The 21,384-nt window shown below is 46.2% G+C and overlaps 1 protein-coding gene across 3 annotated transcripts; it reads right to left on the reverse strand.

Annotated features, from left to right (window-relative positions):
* Positions 1-712: 712 nt before the first annotated feature.
* On the reverse strand, positions 713-17,554 carry GABPB2 (GA binding protein transcription factor subunit beta 2). 3 transcript variants are annotated; one of them, XM_075192034.1, is made up of 10 exons: positions 17,352-17,554; positions 13,233-13,337; positions 11,721-11,888; positions 11,416-11,511; positions 10,376-10,517; positions 9,282-9,392; positions 8,296-8,406; positions 6,856-7,035; positions 5,615-5,727; positions 713-4,685 (listed from the first exon to the last, which is right to left on the reverse strand). In XM_075192034.1, exons 2-10 carry the CDS (start codon positions 13,335-13,337, stop codon positions 4,395-4,397), a joined length of 1,317 nt encoding a protein of 438 aa, XP_075048135.1. In that variant the 5' UTR covers positions 17,352-17,554; the 3' UTR covers positions 713-4,394. The 3 variants fall into 3 exon arrangements, with proteins under 3 accessions (XP_075048135.1, XP_075048134.1, XP_075048136.1); XM_075192033.1 differs by having other exon boundaries at positions 11,416-11,610; positions 17,352-17,552; XM_075192035.1 differs by lacking the exon at positions 8,296-8,406 and having other exon boundaries at positions 11,416-11,610; positions 17,352-17,550.
* Between the last annotated feature and the right edge of the window lie 3,830 nt (positions 17,555-21,384).

The raw sequence follows: 21,384 nt of genomic DNA on the forward strand, positions 1-21,384 counted from the left end.
TTTTAAACTGCGTCACGTTGGGACTAAAAAACACTACCACCAAGGCCCTGCCACAGTTTTCCTCACCTGCTATCAACCATATCCCTGGGCCACGGCTGAACGCCACTGGAGAAAATTGCATTCTGCCTTCAACTTCTTATACTACAAATTAGTTGCGCCTACAGCTACAACTTTGCCCATGAGAAACTCTTAGGTCACAGCGTCCTCAACCTTGCCCACCAACCCTAAATGTGACTTTAGCATATGTAACTCCATTATAAATACACCACAGACATCAATAGTCAGAGATCTGCCCACCACGTTTGAAGGTAAGACAGACCAGACACAAAAATATTATTATATACACAGTATTGTACAAAGAATATTTAATAATCCACACTGTCGGAGCGTAGTCTAAATTCTCTAATGCACACTAGGATCCGTTATGGTCAGCATCCAATTAATCTGCAGTATAGTATATTTACTATATAAAGTATATAGCAATATGTGGCCAGTACACTTTTCTATCTTGGAGGTCATCTTTAGGTTCTGGTCGTTCCTTCAACATCTCCTTTTCCGACTTTTGGACATGCATCACGATTCGCTTGTTGCATTACAGCCCGGTCCTCACGCATCCCACTCCGAGTTTTCCCCCCGTCCTTCAAAAACAAGTGTTCAACCTCACGTACAGCCCTTCAACATGACCATTCAGCTTAAAATGACATCCGTGTAGTTCAAAATATAAGTCTTTTATTGAAATATAAAAATTCTTTACAAATTAGTAGAAAAAAGTATAGAATACATACCGAACATCGCCTCACAATCTTATTAACAAAATACTTTGTGTAGCCTCACACATTAATCATTTTCCATGGATATTACAAATGTTTCACTTGGGATAAAACCATAGTACACTGTACAGAAAGCTTTAAAACCTTAAACACTTTACAAAGATTCAAATAAAAAAACAAAAAAACAATAAAAAAAACTTTTTTCGCCAATCACAGGATTGGTTAGGACACGTAGCGTTTCATTAGTATGTATATATGTAATAAACGTGTCTTTACACTTGTAGCTCATGCACTCATATCAAAAAGTTAGACAGAGGACCGTTCCAATGACTCCCCCCGTCCCTCTTTCTCCTATATATGTGATTTCGGAATATTTTATGCTTCTTTTATCGTACTTGTTTTGGCCTGATGGGAGTTTGCAAAGGCCCCAAAATTGGTGTCCGAGAAAAACGCGATAGAACACAATATTCACATGTAATCACTGCAGACGTATTCGCCCATAAATGCATGTGGGATTGTAGGGGGAAAACTAGATAAAATACATAAATAGGGCATTTAAAAATAAAATATATATACATTGAATAAAGTGTTTCTCGGACATGCAAAACCTCTAAAATTCCTTCAGTTTCTATATACACAATCTTTCCCAGAGTCGTGGCTTTGTAGCCGATGATAACATGGGTGGTAAGCTACAATTTATCCCAGTTGGCTCTAAAAGCCTCCTATCCACCCTGTATTAAGGTACACCATCCAAATAACTAGTCGGGATGTCTGCATTACATTTAATTCCATGATGACAGCACTGAAGTCCCAATTGCAAGGCTATGTTTTTGGAGGAACGTCAAACTCCCGATATCGCAGCTTTAAATGAATGTTAAGTGAGTTAAGAACGGCTGCTATGGTAACTCTGCTCTGCAATAATAATATTCAGCATTGACATGCCAGTCTCTCGTCTCTAATCCCAGCTTTGCATTCCCGTGTGCGACCATACAGAGATCCGAAAGCTTCCTGACGAAGTTTCAGGAAAAAAAAAAATAGCCAAATTCGGACCGCAGAAGGTTCGGGGGCTGTCCTACTAATGTGAAATTATTTAATCAGTTAATGAAAAAAAAAAAAAAAAAAGCGATTTCATATGTTCTGTGGAATTAAATAATAGAGTTCATCTTTGCCACATTAATAAGAAATAAAATCAGTGTTTACAATATATTTTCATTTTATGTGGTTCTGTTAAGACATTATGTAAAATCTGCGTTCCATTGCTTTTATAGCCTGTAGGTGTCGCTGTGGCTTCTCTTAAAGCGTTATTTAGTCGGTGACTAAAATCTCATCGCAGATAGCGGCATACAAAACCTATACACCGTGGAGACGGACATTTTGCGAACTGATCCAATCAATTCCCTAGCGACACCACGGGCGGTGATGAAGGGTTCTTCTGTTGTCCGAATGACCAGCTTGCGTCCTTCCGTTCACTCTGCGCCTGAACGCCAAGCAGCCGCCTCATGATGGACATGTTAAAAGACAGACAGGAGCCTCAGCGATATCGCTCATTCCTGGTGAACAGAAGAGAACCACATTCACGTTGATACAGGATCAGACGACAAAACGGCTGCCGGCGCTGGGTGTAGGGAATAGGTCAACTTCAATTTTAAAAAAATAAAAATCAGTGCCAAGATTGCAATGTCCAATTAAATGTCGGAACATTTTGCACAAAAACAAATAAAAATGATTTCATAACAGGACGACTCGCTCTCGTCTTTAGAGGTAGATTCCGTCACATTTCTGACATAGCCGTGTATCATAATATATGATTATTTCATGAAGCCCATCTTTTCCTGAGCAATATGGTCATAGAGCCGACGCTGGAAATGGCTTTTGTTCAGGTTATAAAGGAGTGATGTATGGCAGAGTCACATATCCAATCGTTGTAATTCATGCCAGCGGAAAATACTTCCCCAGCATGTATAAACAATACATGCCATGGACATAGCTCATGTTCCATATCTGGAATCAAAGCCGTTTCTATGTGCTGCAAAGATTGCGTTATGTGACCAGGACAACATGCGCTTTCCCTAAATAGAGTTTAGGGCTTTAAAAAAAAAAAAAAAAACATTTCCTTACCCTGTATACCTGATGCAAAAACTATGGACCGGGGCTTGTTTTCCTAACAAATTACTGCAACCTCAAGCAACCAGCCACTGGCTTTCATTGTAAAAAGTGCACTAAGCCAATCACAGCCAATTGGAAGATGTGGGTGCCCGAATAGTTCCACTTTGTCAGTAAATAAACCAGAGGCTGACTTGAAAAAAAATTAAAAAAATAAAATGAACAAGGATGCTTAAAATACCAAAAAAATCCCCCCCAAAAAAACACACCATTTCTTTTATCTCTTTTTTTAAAAAGACAATTCACTATTTTGTATCAAACAGGTAAAATGGAACACATGTACACAATAATGTATAGTTATAATTACTTAAAACGTGCTTCGCATAGATGGGAATGTACACGTTACCGACCCCCGACCAGCCAACCACACACCGACTCATAGATCATATAAATAATCCTCTCCCCACCTACAACCCTGGATGTTCGATGCCCTGGATCAAACTCCTTCTCCACATTTTCCAAGACTTGCTAAGTTTGGAATAATATTCTGCACAGACCTGTCGGTAATGTGCCCGATGGGACATGCGTTGGAGTTGACCAACTAGTTGAGTTACAAACCAGCCGATAGTCACTCGACTTTCATGCGATCGTTCTAGACATTGGTGATGAGCAGCCAAAAAGTGATGGATCTGGGACGCTGAATCATCAATGTTTGAGGACACAACTCATACAGGTATGAGGCTATTACTCTGAGTGTTCAGCAATTTGGAGCATCAAGTCTACTATATATCATTAAAAAAAAACAAAAAAAAACCTTGTCTTATTCCACAAAGCCCTTGGGATTCCCCTCATTAAATGGTTTAGCAGTGACGGGCAGGAAGAAAAACACACCGTGAAACGTTAGATTGAATTCTCATGACTTCTATTTGCCCTCACACTGCCTCCGCTGTGCATAGGTCACAGGTGCACCCCCCTGGGGTGTGGGGATTTTTACATGCGAGACCACATTACAGGGTATATAGCAAGAACACACTCCTTACTGAGAATATGTTTCTGTACACAGGGGAAATAGAAAGAAAGAAAGTATGGAATGAAAGTCAGCACTTTGTGAGAATATATAAATATAAAGGCTTATAGATATGCAAATTTACATTAAACAATAATTTGTAGGAAAAAAATTGCATCTGCTTGTGGATACCCAACCACAACGAGGAGGACAAAACATTCCCTGAAGCACAGCTGTACAGACCTCACATTCACGGAGTCAGGGGAATATTTTTCTGAATTGCCCAGAAGCAGCCAGGCGGAGGTGGAGGCGACGCAAAACGAAAAAAAAAAAAAAAATGGTACGGCATTAAAAACACTGGCTGGACTGGATCCAGCTGAGTATTCAGCAAAGTCTGTCTGACAATAGACAGCTGCAGTCCTCCCGTCTTCCAGCAGAGGGCGCACCAATTTCTCCCTGAATCCCCGACATAGTTCGTTGGCTTCCGACCCCTATTTACAAAATCAGCTGCTCGGTCACAGGGCGACACCCTCCATGGGAATGTCACAATGGTGTTCCACTGTCTCTATCTCCGTCACTTCTGTCCCTTCCAGCTCCTCAGTGGAGATGATGATCGTGTCTCCGTCCTGCAGCAACGTGTAGCTCTCCCCGTTGATGTGCTGTCGGGCCAGGTTTTCCAGTTTGACCCGGTAGCCCTCGGCTTCCTGCTCCTTCTCCATGAGCTGCTGTCTGTATTCGCGGGCTCTGCAGTTTGCCTCATGCAATTGTTGCTGTAACACCTTCCTGGCTTCTTCGTCGTGAATGTCCTGCAGGGGGAACACGGGGGAAACACAGGTAAGGGAGACGGAGAACATTCTCCTGCGGTGAAAAGCTTCCAGCTCTAGTGGAGCCAATGCTACCACTTGTGTCTTAGACCAGTATTTACAGCTACCATGCCTGTATCAGACAGTCAATCCCTTGCCAGCCAATCCTATGCTTGTGTTATAGCAGGCCCCCGAACCAGCCAGCCAATCCTATGCTTGTGTTATAGCAGGCCCCCGAACCAGCCAGCCAATCCTATGCTTGTGTTATAGCAGGCCCCCGAACCAGCCAGCCAATCCTATGCTTGTGTTATAGCAGGCCCCCGAACCAGCCAGCCAATCCTATGCTTGTGTTATAGCAGGCCCCCGAACCAGTCAGCCAATCCTATGCTTGTGTTATAGCAGGCCCCCGAACCAGTCAGCCAATCCTATGCTTGTGTTATAGCAGGCCCCCGAACCAGTCAGCCAATCCTATGCTTGTGTTATAGCAGGCCCCCGAACCAGCCAGCCAATCCTATGCTTGTGTTATAGCAGGCCCCTGAAACAGCCAGCCAATCCTATGCTTGTGTTATAGCAGGCCCCTGAAGCAGCCAGCCAATCCTATGCTTGTGTTATAGCAGGCCCCTGAAGCAGCCAGCCAATCCTATGCTTGTGTTATAGCAGGCCCCTGAAACAGCCAGCCAATCCTATGCTTGTGTTATAGCAGGCCCCTGAAGCAGCCAGCCAATCCTATGCTTGTGTTATAGCAGGCCCCCGAACCAGTCAGCCAATCCCACTCTTGGATCATGGCAAGCCCCTGTACCAGTCAGCCAATCCCACTCTTGGATCATGGCAAGCCCCTGACAATATGTCTGAAATTAAAGATACTGAGTAACTATCCAAAATGGACTATAGGGAAACGTGTTCTACACAAACGACGAAGACAGACAACGTACCGTATCCTCCTCTCTGGCAGCTTCAACGGGCTCTATCCTAGCCTTCTTGGTTGGCGGAGCCTCCACCTCCGTCACCACCTCTTCTATGACGTCCTCTTCCGGCACAGCAACCACTAGAACACAAAGATCAGTTACGTCCTGTCAATACTTCTTCTGCTTTTCCCCCGGGTGGGTCAGTTTACATCGAGTGCACAGAGGGAGCTTACTGGCCAATGAATTCTCGGAGAGAACTGAGGATCATTTGTTCATGCGTCTAAAGCACGTGCACAAATCAGATCAAAAAGTCCTATACACAAGAACGTTCAAACAATTTAACCTTGGACATTTTGTGCAGGCTTCTGGAAGGTCATTAATAATTAATTTGTGCACTTTGCAATCAGGAAACTGCTGGAATCAATAAAGTTCCTACACTTCACTGCCCCAGTCATTGTTAAACCTATTACCTCCTTACTAAACTCTACCGTGTCATCTGGACAGACTCCCAACAGCTAGAGCCATCCGCATCCACAGTAGTGGAGATAGAAGCACTAATTCAAACTATAGACCGAAATCTATACTGAATCTTATCCAAACTCATTGAGAAATATGTTCACTCCCAAATCAGCAGCTTTTTACAAAACAAATGTCCTTAGTCTCCATCCAAGCCGCTAAAATAGATATATCTGGGTTTATGGCTTGATCTTAGCATCTCTTTCAATGTGCCTTTGGACACCCTGACATCTAAAATGTGTGTGAAACTGGGCTAGGTCTATAAAAATAAATCTTGCGTAACGACAATGGCCATAGGGCCTTGCACAACTGCTGTTAATGCCTATTACGGACTATGTGGATGAAGTTTATGGCCAAAATCCACCTTTGCAAGTAGAAAACACTTTCTGCCATTTTGGTTTGCTGTATCACTAGAAAAACCAGGGAGGTTGGCTGTCTGTTCACTTTGCTCTTTTCGGCATGAATATCTTTTTAGACAAACTACTCAAATATCTGAACAGACTTCTTACACCCTATAGTTTACATCACTTATCACCCAAGTTCTACTTCCGGAAGACTGATGAGGATTCTGTAACTCAATAAATAATCTGGCTGCTCTGCCTTCTCCCACTGAGCTCCTCACTCCTGGAACAAGATACCCGACTCATTTAAATCTGCCTTGAAAGCAAGATGGGAGTCAAAGTATTTTCATCATGATCACGCCAAGATATCAGTGACAGCAGGCGTCACTCTGTTGAATAAGCAATAGTTACCTTGATCTCCATTCTGGATGGTAACTAGGAGCGGGTGGCGGATATGTTCGGCGGAAAACCCTCCGTGGAGGTTACCCAGCTGGACTCCATCCGTGACGATGGTTATCACTCTTTGGCCTCCGTTTTCCACCATCTGCCTGACAGACGCAGAATCCATGGAGACGACTTCGGCTGTGGAATCTGGACGGAACACAAGAGTCTCAGAACGTTCACAACCAATTTACTCCGGAACTCAGCGTATCCTCACTACCGGCTGACACAATGTAACCCAGATGTTTTCACTTCCTAGAGGTCGTGTGAAAGAACCATGGCAAGAAGGCAACATCGTCCCACGATCAACTATGTAGCGGAACTTAAAACAACGAAAACCAGCTCGCTGCCCAGTTTAAATTCTAAGGGGGATCAGATATAGGTCAAAAAGCTCAAACTATAAATCTGCACATTTCAGTTATGCTCGTTATGACATCACCGATAACACTCATGTCTTTGAAGCCCCAAATCCACAGCTTGTACAGAGCATTTCTGTTAATTAGGGCATCAGCAAGACAATAGCACAAGCTCTAGCTTCTGAAATTGCCCAAAAAATTTACTTTATTTAATTTTGCATCCAAGTCTTAAATTAATGGCAGCAATGTGTTAATTTTATTATGCCACAACCCAGCAGCAGTTTTCTATATAAATTTTTAAAAAAAACACTCAGTAAGAAAAACCGCAGGTGACGTCACAAACGGGAGGATAATTCACGAATTTATGACAAATTATACAAGATAGCTATGGTTCCTTAATTCAAGGTGGGAGGCCATACATTTTTTTAAAAAAAAGAAAGTGCAAATAACTCGGTTCCAAATACAACGTAACATTCACAGCTATAACGTGCTTTTAATATTTCGCACGTTCCAATCAGTCTTGTGCAACAGGATCGTTGCATAATCAAAGAAATTTGTTGCTCGCAAAGTTGCAGATAAAATAAACTTCGTTATGGTATCGTTCTTAGTATTTTTACAGCATTTTGTGGGCACCTATCTCTTTTTGACATTGTACCCACTGCACCATCCATGACCACGATACGGATGGCTAACCATCGCGTCACATCAGCCGCAGCGTCGGGAAGCACAGCTGGGCGATATTAGTAAGGGGTCTCAAAAGGGAAAAACAGGGAATGTGGGGGAAAAGGAAAAACCGCTCCACACTAGACAACAACCAACCTCACTCTTAAATTAACTTTGTTATGTGAGGGGGTGCTGAGGTCATATATATAACATATAGGTTTGAAAAGAGGACAGAATCTTGACCTATGTAGCACTCCAGGTGTAAGTACACCTGGAGTGCTACATAGGTCAAGATTCTGTCCTCTTTTAAAACCTAGATATTAGTAAGGGTACAGGCTTGCATATATATACACACACACACACATTAACGTCCACAAATGTCTTTACTCACTATTTAAGGAGGAACAATGCCTCCCCTTGGCCGTGATGGAGGGACGAGTGGGTGGAGAGAAAACGCTTTGCACTCCCAGTTTCCCATCCACAATCCACAGCTGGTCAATCTCTAATGGCAGGGTGACACGGGCAATATTGTAGGTCGCTGTCATTAAATCTTATTAGGAAACACTCTAATTACGCCGTGTTTAATTACATTCTGAGTAATTGCTCTGAAACCTCATTGCACAGGTCAAAGGAGAATCTCCTGCCCTGAATAACCTAGCAAACGCCAAAAAAATAAACTGAGCGATGAATTACTCATGCAATTATAGTCAAACGGACTTCATTAGACAACGGCATTGTGCAATCGGAGGGGACGGTCGCATAGCACATCCATCAATAGTGGACTGTGTTTATCACCCCTGGAGAAACAAGCTGCTGCAAGATGGGCTAGTGATTAATCACTGTAATATAAGAGAAGCTTTCATGTAGTTTATCGCTACAGAGAAGGAGAGTTCTCCTACCTTGTGTATGTATAGGCGGCATGCTCATGAATACAGTTTCAGACCACAATCCCACTGCTGTGTCGGACACAGTAAATTTGTGGGCGCGCACTTTTAAAAAGATCGTCCCTGCGACCGTCTTGTCTGCAATTAAAAGGATTCTAACCCCATATTTTATATTTGTGCAATAGAAGATATTAAGGGATGAGTGTAAAAGTTTAAAGGTCGCATTTAAAGCAATTTAATAACTATTGTTCCCCAACAGCTAATGATATACAGTCAAATCTGAAATGACCTAACCCTACCACGCTGTAGTATAAGAGGGGTTGCGCATTGCAAAATGTACAGAATAGCTTCCATTCGGCGAGCCAGGGACAGAGTTAGACGACCGTTGTCGACAGCCGCTGCCCAAGGTCAATTTTTATTCGAAAAACAAATGACAAGACTCCATCACGCACACAGCAGTCTGGGAGAAGAGAGGTTAATCTGCCATACTCACTTTGGGTGTTGTCAGTGCCTAAGATTGGAGAGGAGGCCTCCGCCAGCGCTGCCAGGGTGGCCAGGACGGAATTAGAGTTTGTGATCTGAATGTTGCCGCCATTTCTGGCTACTGCAATAGAAAGAACAGGAGAAGCTGAATATTCCTGGTATATAACTCAGCCAGTACTACATGGTGCACAGAAGCCACACCAGCGCCACCTAGTGTCCAAAACCAAGCGTGGACCTTATCGGAAGTCTAAACCCATTTTTGTGTAACGATAGGTGATAATCCCCAAATGCCCATCTTTAGCAACGTCATAAAACATTAATATAGTCTGTTGGCAATGTCATCATATCAACCTTTCATTTAAAAGGGTTTGTCCACCTCTAGAAAACCACATGCTGTATTGTGCGTCCATTTGATGTAGCAGTTAGGTGGAGGTCTGTCCACTGCAATCCAGGTTACACTAAATAATACAACCGCTAATCCTCTAAAGTGACCATCAGCATCAACTACCCAGGAGAACCGATCTGTGACCATGGAAGTGATCTGCAGATTGTCAGTGAGCAGCTTCAGTTCCAGACGCAGATCACTAGAACGGAGCCACATCTTTACAATCATTCCCTGATCCAGACAAGACCCAACGCGTTTCACAGCTCTCTCAGACCGTCAACAGTCATCTCTGCAGATCCTGGGCATTCAAAAGTCAGGTATTGTCTTAGCTTAAACGTGGTGGGGAGACTAATTTTGATGAGTGTTTGTCTAAAGGTGAACAACCCTACTATACGACGCAACAATAACAAATATACAAAAACAACTGACATTTAAGTAAAATCTAATATATAAAAGCTCTCTCAATGTAAGGACATGTTCCCCAGCCAGGCTCTAGAGATCTTATTTTCCTATTAGAACTACTCTGAAATTAATACACAAGGAGGACGCCAGGGGAATTTAAAGGAGACTACAACAAGCAGAAGGGATTTCAGAAGAGGAAACAATTTGTACTGTTAAATTTACATAACACTTCCTAACGTAACAATAACAAACTAAAACGAATGACCGCACTGTCTTACAGATAGGACATGTCACAAAGGGCAGCATACACAGCGTACCTGCAGAGGACTTCATGGTGCTTGTAGACACCAGGCTGGACAGATTGGCCAAATCCCCTTGTGTCAGAATGAAGTGGGGAGACGACCCGGTGATGGCGTTAGTCCTCACCGGTTGCAGACGGACATGGCCCTGCATGGATTCCTGTGCGGAGAGAGGCGGGAAGACAAGACAATACTGAATGTTTACAGGCTCAGCGTCAGGGCACGACGTTGCTATAATTTGGAAGGATCGCCAACAAAATAATGCAAGAGAATTCAGCACAGTATATTGTTAAAACACGATAAGCTTAAGCTGCTGTCCTCTGTTATCAGCCAGTTCTAGCTATAAAGGACTCCCTGTATGGTTCATCATTGACAGGAAGTCTAATGTGCAAAGGAAATATTGCTCCCTTCTATGACTCACTGCATCATATTATTATATATCTGTTTTGAAAAGAATTCACAATTCTGAAAATTATATGTACACACAGGTCAGTTCCTGGAAAAATTAGGAGATATCGGGGGTAAGGCAGTGAATACTGGGGAGCATTTTATTGTAGGGACACTAGACTTCCTGTCCTGTGACAGCAGGAAACGTTACACAAGGTTATATCCGCTGTCTTTTCTGTAACTAATATTTGTATGAACGCACATATAAAAAGTTACACACACACTACTAAGTTAACGCTTGTGCATTAAAAGAAAACATGTTACCCCTAAACTACGGCCACAAGACTTGGTACCTTTAAATAAGGGATTTTTCCCACCACATGGAGCACCATGCCTAAAATTTACTAAACTGCATTTAAAATGTACCCAGTCTTTCTCCATACAGCGCCTGGCATCTGCCTACTAATTAAATGGTTCAGTTGAGCTCCTCACAGTGACGGCAGTAGGAGGAGTTCAATGATCATATCTGTGGGACTATCTCGGAGAAGAAAACAATTTAGTTTTTTCCCCGTTTCTGGTCTTTAGTGCAGGTTTTCAAATAAAATACACCACACATTATCCACATATTGTATGTATAGCGTTATTTCAGCGTTGGAGAATAACAGACTCACTTGTAATGTAATCAACAGTTCAGGGTTATTTTTGTCCAGAGCAATGTCGAAGGCGGTTTTCCCAAATTTGCTATTGGCGTTGACGTCCGCCCCGTTCTTAATGAGCAGGTCAACCACGTCCTGGTGATTGTGTTCCGTCGCCCAGTGCAAAGCGGTCATCTCCAACATGTCCTTGGCGTTGATATTGGCTCCGTTCTACAGGGGAGTTAACGTGACACGGTTACCCTGCTCACCACGGATGGAACATACATAAACATTACAGGAGGCGACTTAATCTGTTCCCGGGCACCACCCTCTGGTTATACCTTAATGAGCAGGTCCGCTATGTGGGCATGTCCCTCAGCTGCCGCCATATGCAGAGGGGTCCTGTCCACCTTCGTCCGGGCGTCCCTGCTGATGCCCGCTTGGAGCAGCACTTTCACGGTGGAGAAGTGCCCGTACTGGGCAGCCAGGTGTAAAGGGGACGTTCCAAGCTAGAAAACACGCCAAGACATCACATTACATATCAATCACAAGACACAGTCCTTCTGCTAAACAATGGTAATGATTTAGCCAATCAAACAGGACCAATCACGCTTTATGAATTCATTTTAAGGAGAAAAAAGTGTGCCAAATAAAAAGTTATTTGCAGGACACTAGCATCAGACATTGAACACGTTAGTGACCGGAGGGGTACTTTGTACCCTCAAGGGACACATGAAAGTGCATAGCGGTTAGCATCGCTGTCTCGCAGTGCTGAGGTCATGTGATTGATTCCGACCAGGGCCATATCTGCACAGAGCTTTTATGTTCTCCCCGTGTTTGCGTGGATTTGCTCCGATTTCCTCCCACACTCCAAAAACATAGTGGGAGGTTAATTGGCTTCTGACAAAATTAACCCTAGTGTCTGTGTTTGTATCCGTGTGGCAGGGTATATATAGATTGTAAGCTCCACTGGAGTTGCTTCCGATATGAAGAATTAAAAATTCTCTGTATAATATGTAGGCGCTATATACATAAAAGTTAATAATCGACAAATAACAGAGAATGATTATACATCTCTCTACCTTTCACACATCGAAAGGAGAAGCGACAGATTAAATAATGTTCTTGTGTATCATCACCATCAGCTATTTATATAGCGCCACTAATTCCGCAGCGCTGTACAGAGAACTCACTTACATCACTCCCTGCCCCATAGAAGCTTACAGTCTAAAGTCCCTAACATACAAACAGCCATAGACAGACACTAGGGTCAATTTGATAGCAGCCAATTAACCTACCAGGTATGTTTTTTGGGAGTGTGGGAGGAAACCAGAGCACCCGGAGGAAACCCACGCAAACACTGGGAGAACATATAAACTCCACACAGGTAAGGCCATGGTCGGGAATTGAACTCATGACCCCAGTGCTGTGAGGCAGAAGTGCTAACCACTGAGCCACTGTGCTATGTATATATCCCAAAGTTATTTGCCAAACCAGTTAAAGCACCGCTCAACTCAACCAGAAGCAAAGACAGACAATGTCCACAAACGGTCAGATATAGTAAACGTCCAAATACATTTACTTCCATCCCTAATGAAACCAAATAAGCTTCCAATCACATATTGGTCATCGGTCTTTCTTCGGTCCATACATAAAATGGTCCAACTGACCGAAAAAACTGGCAGTGTGTACGAGCACCTTTATATGGGTCGATGTAGAGACAACCTGTCAGTGATATCTCAACGGGGTATGCAGTCGGCGGCAAGACATTCATTTGGTTCAAAATGTCAACAATATTAGGTCGACAATGCAAATGTAGACAGTATTATAGGGATATTATTCCAAATACATACCCAGTCGGTAGTAAAAGGAGCCCCGTTCTGCATCAACAGTCGAACCTCATCATCTTCTCCGTTGCGGGCAGCTTCTAGCAATCTCTTCCCCAGGTCCAACGCCATCTACACACAGAAGGACAAACCCAACACAGACTCACTCGTAAAGCATGTTTTAGTTGAGGACTAGCAATCTGTGGATCAGGGATCCTGTCCTACTCTCTCCAGGTCACACGGACAAGATAAATATCTGTAGACACAGCAGGGCACATTGGGGAGGGGGAGATGTAAATAATCTGGGCAGTGTTACATGCGGCATGTCCAAGCTAAATCTCTAACTCTACCCTGCTTATCAACGGACTGGATTCATAAATGGATTGTCCAAATAAATGTAAGAGCTTCAGGGCCTAAAGTACGAACAGCGAAAATCAACTATACTACGCACAGGAACAATGAATGAACCATCAACCATAAGCTTTAATAAAAGTATAGAAGTGTAAATATTTTTTTATTTTAGCAGCACACAGCACTGGTATTGCATGTAGACTTTACACTGGGAGACAACAAAACACTGACATACTTCCAGGTCATAGACAGGGCCGGATTTACCCTAGGGCTAACTGGGCTACAGCCAAGGGGCCTCGGACATCCAGGGGGCCCTTGAAAGTGCTCAGCAGCAGTATTGATCGGTCGGGGGCGCCCCCGGCGCGCTGTAGTCTCCTTACTGAGGAGATCTCGCCAGTCTCACTCTCACGAGATCTCCTCAGCAAAGAGCGCACAGCGCGCAAGGGAAGGACCACAATGCCAGGAGGAGGAAAGTGCCTTGGGGGCGGCTTGGATCACGGGGGGCCCTCACAGGGAAATGGAGGCCCCCTTAGCCCAGGGGCCTCCTTTCCCTTAATCCGGCCCTGGTCATAGATCAGGAAGCAAAATCGAGGCAGAAAACTGGACCCAGCTGAGATGAGGAGGGAGGGTATGAAATTCATAAATACTAATAATGTAGCACACAGGTAGGTTTCTTGCCTGGCTCTAAACCTTTATACTCCATGTATGTGACAAATAGCAAGTTAATTTTCTACGGCCTGAATGCACACACGTTATCCCAATGTGGCGACTATTAGCAAGGCAAATCATTTTATTATTGTTTTTACATAATGAGTGGGTGGTGTTTGGAGTGGTCAGGGGGATGTGTGGTGGAGTGATTACAGGGAAGGGTGGTCTGGTGGATCAGTGGTGATGTTGAGGTGAGGAGGACAGGAGGATGTGTGGTGTTTGGGGTCAGGGGATGGAGTGGTCAAAGGAAAGCGTGGTGAAGGTGGATGGGATTGTCTGGTGGTTGTATAGTGATGCTGGGGGATGTGTGGTTATGGTGGGGTGGATAGGAGCATGTGCAGTGGTGTAGGGGTCAGGAGATGGGGTTGGGGGGTTATCAGGACAATGTGGGGTCATGGGGGGATAAGAGGTGGTTTGGGGGGATAGTCAGGGCTGGGTGGGTAGGGGTCAGGTGATCAGGGGGATGTGTAGTGTAGGAATGGTCTGTGTGATGAGTATAGGCGTCAGGAGATGGGGCTGGGGGGGGGATGACTGGTGTTTAACAATGGTCAGTGTGATAAGTGATGGGGTTGCAGGCTGTTCAGGGGGTGAGTGGTGTAGGGATCAGGAGCTGGGGTCAGAGGCAGCTGTGTGAGGTGAATAATAACAAGGGGCAGGAGCTGGGGTCAGAGGCAGCTGTGTGAGGTGAATATATTAACGAGGGGCAGGAGCTGGGGTCAGGGGCAGCAGTGTGAGGTGAATAATAACGAGGGGGCAGGAGCTGAGATCAGGGGACTGATAACGAGGGGGGCAGGAGCTGGGGTCAGGGGGCTGATAACGAGTGTGGCAGGAGCTGGGGTCAGGGCAGCAGTGTGAGGTTAATAATAATGAGGGGGCAGGAGCTGGGGTCAGGGGGCTGATAACTGATAATGAGGGGGGCAGGAGCTGGGGTCAGGGGCAGCAGTGTGAGGTGAATAATAACGAGGGGGCAGGAGCTGGGGTCAGGAGGCTGATAACGAGGGGGCAGGAGCTGGGGTCAGGAGGCTGATAACGAGGGGGCAGGAGCTGGGGTCAGGGGGCTGATAACGAGGGGACAGGAGCTGGGGTCAGGGGCAGCTGTGTGAGGTGAATTATAACGACGGGGCAGGAGCTGGGGTCAGGGGGCTGATAAATGATAACGAGGGGGCAGGAGCTGGGGTCAGGGGGGGCAGTAGTGTGAGGGGAGGGGAGCAGGAGCTTGGGTCAGGGGGGCAGTAGTGTGAGGGGGCATTAGTGTGAGGTGAATAATAACGAGGGGGCAGGAGCTGGGGTCAGGGGCAGCTGTGTGAGGTGAATAATAACGAGGGGGCAGGAGCTGGGGTCAGGGAGGCAGTAGTGTGAGGTGAGGGGGGCAGGAGTTGGGGGCAGGGGCAGTAATGTGAGGTGAGGTGAGGGGGCAGGAGCTGGGGTCAGGGGCAGTAGTGTGAGGTGAGGGGGCAGGAGCAGTAGTGTGAGGAGAGGGGGCAGGAGCTGGGGTCAGGGGCAGTAGTGTGAGGTGAGGGGGCAGGAGCTGGGGTCAGGGAGGCAGTAGTGTGAGGTGAGGGGGCAGGAGCAGTAGTGTGAGGAGAGGGGGCAGGAGCTGGGGTCAGGGGCAGTGGGGTGAGGTGAGGGGGCAGGAGCTGGGGGCAGGGGCAGTAGTGTGAGGTGAGGGGGCAGGAGCTGGGGTCAGGGGCAGTAGTGTGAGGTGAGGGGGCAGGAGCTGGGGTCAGGGGCAGTAGTGTGAGGTGAGGGGGCAGGAGCTGGGGTCAGGGGCAGTAGTGTGAGGTGAGGGGGCAGGAGCTGGGGTCAGGGGCAGTAGTGTGAGGTGAGGGGGCAGGAGCTGGGGTCAGGGGCAGTAGTGTGAGGTGAGGGGGCAGGAGCTGGGGGCAGGGGCAGTAGTGTGAGGTGAGGGGGCAGGAGCTGGGGGCGGGGGCAGGGGCAGTAGTGTGAGGTAAAGGGGCAGGAGCTGGGGTCAGGGGCAGTGGGGTGAGGAGGGGGGGGTCAGGGGCAGTGGGGTGAGGGGGGGGGGGGGCAGGAGTTGGGGTCAGGGGCAGTAGTGTGAGGTGATGGGGCAGAAGCTGGGGTCAGGGGCAGTAGTGTGAGGGGAGGGGGGCAGGAGCTGGGGTCAGGGGCAGTAGTGTGAGGGGAGGGGGGCAGGAGCTGGGGTCAGGGGCAGTAGTGTGAGGTGAGGGGGCAGGAGCTGGGGTCAGGGGCAGTAGTGTGAGGTGAGGGGGCAGGAGCTGGGGTCAGGGGCAGTAGTGTGAGGTGAGGGGGCAGGAGCTGGGGTCAGGGGCAGTAGTGTGAGGTGAGGGGGCAGGAGCTGGGGGCAGGGGCAGTAGTGTGAGGTGAGGGGGCAGAAGCTGGGGTCAGGGGCAGTGGTGTGAGATGAAGGGGGCAGGAGCTGGGGGCAGGGGCAGTAGTGTGAGGTGAGGGGGGCAGGAGCTGGGGGCAGGAGCTGGGGTCAGGGGCAGTGGGGTGAGGGGCAGGAGCTGGGGTCAGGGGCAGTAGTGTGAGGTGAGGGGGGCAGGAGCTGGGGTCAGGGGCAGTGGTGTGAGGTGAGGGGGCAGGAGCTGGGGTCAGGGGCAGTGGGGTGAGGGGAAGGAGCTGGGGTCAGGGGCAGTGGGGTGAGGGGAAGGAGCTGGGGTCAGGGGCAGTGGGGTGAGGGGAAGGAGCTGGGGTCAGGGGCAGTAGTGTGAGGTGAGGGGGGCAGGAGCTGGGGTCGGGGGCAGTAGTGTGAGGTGAGGGGGCAGGAGCTGGGGTCAGGGGCAGTGGGGTGAGGTGAGGGGGCAGGAGCTGGGGGCAGGGGCAGTGGGGTGGGGGGCAGGAGCTGGGGGCAGGGGCAGTAGTGTGAGATGAAGGGGGCAGGAGCTGGGGTCAGGGGCAGTGAGGGGAGGGGGGCAGTACTGTGCCTTGAGGACGGCCACACTCTCTCACAGTCCTCTGACAACATCCGCCATGTTAATCCCTCCGGCAGCGCCCCCGCCCTTCAGGGCCACCAGGCGCCCGGACAACAACAAGGCCGGGGCCACCATGCCTCCGTGTCACATTTATACCCACGGACTATATGTCGGGGTCTCGGACCGTACTCACCGTCCTTCCCGCCAGCGGACACAGCCAGCGTGCCTGCTCGGTTTCTCCCCCCTATGAGTCCCTCCGAGTTAAGGTCGTTACGTTTTCTCAATTATTTCATAAATTCCAAAAGTTTGGGTCCCCGCAAGATGGCGGCAACACGCGCGGATGACTACACGGCGGAAGGGGGGTGCACCGCGTCTCTGCTTTCGCGGAGGGATCCGATAATGAACCTGGCGGGCTGACGGGATTATAGTAGCGCGCCCTCTGCCGGCGGCTGTCAGTATAAGGGGGGGCGAGGTTGCCTTGGCAACCAGTCTAGACTTTGCCCAGTGCTGGCGGCCATGTTGTCTGCCGGTGACGTCACAGCGGGTATGGCACCTTATAGAGGAATATACTAAGTATGTCAATATTAAAATACAGCTTCAATGACTTCCAGCAATTCTCCCAATCCCAAGAACATTTTGCTTACATGTGCACTGTGCAATTGGCAATGCTTTCTTCCCAGCAGCTGCATAGGATCACTCAGTATTACTCTATAAAGAACAGGTATCATTCTATTTAATAAATGCAAACTGCATTACTGCACATAATACAACTAACAGCTACAGAACAACTTTCCCTGAATGTCCGGGAGACTCCCTGAAATAGGGGTGATCTCCCTCACTCCCTGAAGAGTCTGACATTCTCCCTGATGCTTTTCTTTAACGCATAGTTGCCTACTCTCCCGGAAGAGAGGAGACTCCTGCATTTCTGGGAGACCTCCCGGGAGAGCAGGACAACCTCCCAAATTGTGACAATCATTTAGGGGATGGGGCCAAAATGATGCGATTCATTAAGCCCCGCCCCCGCACGCCCACCTCCCCCGAGATCTCCCTGAAGTCAACGAGGAAAAGTTGGTTGCAAGTATGGGTAGTACTGTGCAGGTGTCTATAATACATACAGAATAACAAAACAGATTGAGAGTTGCATAAAGAAAACGAGAATTACTACTGTGCATGGAGGACAGACACTGTGCATTGCACACAACATACAAACTGAGAAGTGGCACTGTGTAGTTCTGCATGCATAATACATTAAGATACCGAGAAGCAAGGTTTTTACTGCAACTGATACTGGGTCCGGCAGTGTATGAGGACCAGCAAAGGACTATGACATGGAGCGTTACAAGTAGAGATGGGCGGGTCCGATTCTCCGAGAACCGAACCCACCCGAACTTTGGGTATCCGAGGACCGAGCTGAGCAGCTCGGTACTCTCCCGCCCATTCCGAATCCAAATCGAGGCCGAACGTCATTGTGACGTCGTCGGATCTCGGGGCTCGGTTCTCGCGATACTTCAACTTTATAAATACACGCCTCCACAGCAATCCATCGCCATTTGACAGAGGGAGAGAGCAGGGTGTAGTCATAGGCTGATTAGAGCAGGGACAGAGAATTCAATATTGTTCTTGCAATTGCTCTAACCAAAATCGCTAGTGCAGAGAGGAGAATAGAGGTTTATTATTTTTTCTTCATATTTGGCACTCCCCAGCGCTTTTGGGGTGTCCCCCATAATTGTGCATAAATATTGCTGGCTGTCAAAAGTCATATCTGTCAGCAGTATCTACTAAATAATTTTTAGCACTCCTCAGTGCTTTTGGGGTATCCTCCCTAATTGTGCATTAATATTTCTGGCTGTCAAAAGTCATATCTGTCAGCAGTATCTACTAAATAATTTTTAGCACTCCTCAGTGCTTTTGGGGTGTCCTCCCTAATTGTGCATTAATATTTCTGGCTGTCAAAAGTCATATCTGTCAGCAGTATCTACTAAATAATTTTTAGCACTCAGTGCTTTTGGGGTGTCCTCCCTAATTGTGCATTAATATTTCTGGCTGTCAAAAGTCATATCTGTCAGCAGTATCTACTAAATAATTTTTAGCACTCCTCAGTGCTTTTGGGGTGTCCTCCCTAATTGTGCATTAATATTTCTGGCTGTCAAAAGTCATATCTGTCAGCAGTATCTACCAAATAATTTTTAGCACTCCTCAGTGCTTTTGGGGTGTCCTCCCTAATTGTGCATTAATATTTCTGGCTGTCAAAAGTCATATCTGTCAGCAGTATCTACCAAATAATTTTTAGCACTCCTCAGTGCTTTTGGGGTGTCCTCCCTAATTGTGCATTAATATTTCTGGCTGTCAAAAGTCATTTCTGTCAGCAGTATCTACTAAATAATTTTTAGCACACCTCAGTGCTTTTGGGGTGTCCTCCCTAATTGTGCATTAATATTTCTGGCTGTCAAAAGTCATATCTGTCAGCAGTATCTACTAAATAATTTTTAGCACTCCTCAGTGCTTTTGGGGTGTCCTCCCTAATTGTGCATTAATATTTCTGGCTGTCAAAAGTCATATCTGTCAGCAGTATCTACTAAATAATTTTTAGCACTCCTCAGTGCTTTTGGGGTGTCCTCCCTAATTGTGCATTAATATTTCTGGCTGTCAAAAGTCATATCTGTCAGCAGTATCTACTAAATAATTTTTAGCACTCCTCAGTGCTTTTGGGGTGTCCTCCCTAATTGTGCATTAATATTTCTGGCTGTCAAAAGTCATATCTGTCAGCAGTATCTACTAAATAATTTTTAGCACTCCTCAGTGCTTTTGGGGTGTCCTCCCTAATTGTGCATTAATATTTCTGGCTGTCAAAAGTCATATCTGTCAGCAGTATCTACTAAATAATTTTTAGCACTCCTCAGTGCTTTTGGGGTGTCCTCCCTAATTGTGCATTAATATTTCTGGCTGTCAAAAGTCATATCTGTCAGCAGTATCTACTAAATATTTTTTAGCACTCCTCAGTGCTTTTGGGGTGTCCTCCCTAATTGTGCATTAATATTTCTGGCTGTCAAAAGTCATATCTGTCAGCAGTATCTACTAAATAATTTTTAGCACTCCTCAGTGCTTTTGGGGTGTCCTCCCTAATTGTGCATTAATATTTCTGGCTGTCAAAAGTAATATCTGTCAGCAGTATCTACTAAATAATTTTTAGCACTCCTCAGTGCTTTTGGGGTGTCCTCCCTAATTGTGCATTAATATTTCTGGCTGTCAAAAGTCATATCTGTCAGCAGTATCTACTAAATAATTTTTAGCACTCCTCAGTGCTTTTGGGGTGTCCTCCCTAATTGTGCATTAATATTTCTGGCTGTCAAAAGTCATATCTGTCAGCAGTATCTACTAAATAATTTTTAGCACTCCTCAGTGCTTTTGGGGTGTCCTCCCTAATTGTGCATTAATATTTCTGGCTGTCAAAAGTCATATCTGTCAGCAGTATCTACTAAATAATTTTTAGCACTCCTCGGTGCTTTTGGGGTGTCCTCCCTAATTGTGCATTAATATTTCTGGCTGTCAAAAGTCATATCTGTCAGCAGTATCTACTAAATAATTTTTAGCACTCCTCAGTGCTTTTGGGGTGTCCTCCCTAATTGTGCATTAATATTTCTGGCTGTCAAAAGTCATATCTGTCAGCAGTATCTACTAAATAATTTTTAGCACTCCTCAGTGCTTTTGGGGTGTCCTACCCAATTGTGCATTAATATTTCTGGCTGTCAAAAGTCATAACTGTCAGCAGTATCTACTAAATAATTTTTAGCACTCCCCAGTGGTTTGCGCTCAGAATGGATTCAAAGCAGTCCACATATGATCTGAATGAGCAACCAGGTTCTGTCACCAGTCCTGATGTTAGTGTTCCCAGTACGTCATCTGGCCAAGGCGATGTCAAACAACAGAGTGTTTTCAAATTAGTGCAAAAAACAAAAACCAAAAAAAAATTTACTGTATTGAAGCGAAAAAGAAGTGTAACTGAGCAAAAGTTAAGTGACGATAAAAATAAAATTGCAAGCATGCCATTCTACACACGCAGTGGCAAAGAGAGAATGAGGCCTTCACCTTTGGCTATTAGTGGCAGATCCCAAAAAGTTACCCAGCCTACAATTGGTGCACAACTACTGTTACGCGTCAAAGCCGAGCTGCAAGATAACAGTGAGGCATTACAGGAGAATATTTGCTCTGATTCACAAATGACAACA

Source organism: Mixophyes fleayi, chromosome 12 (genome assembly GCF_038048845.1).
Source record: "Mixophyes fleayi isolate aMixFle1 chromosome 12, aMixFle1.hap1, whole genome shotgun sequence".
NCBI lineage: Eukaryota > Metazoa > Chordata > Amphibia > Anura > Limnodynastidae > Mixophyes > Mixophyes fleayi.

Excerpts from the sequence above, each read along its gene's own strand:
- GABPB2 (XM_075192033.1), bottom strand. The coding sequence starts at position 13,337 with ATGGCGTTGGACCTGGGGAAGAGATTGCTAGAAGCTGCCCGCAACGGA. Across the intron at positions 11,889-13,232 it reads CTCCTTTTACTACCGACTGG|CTTGGAACGTCCCCTTTACA; the intron begins GTATGTATTTGG and ends CGTGTTTTCTAG. Across the intron at positions 7,036-8,295 it reads GCATTGTTCCTCCTTAAATA|ATTCCACAGCCGAAGTCGTC; the intron begins GTGAGTAAAGAC and ends TGTTCCGTCCAG.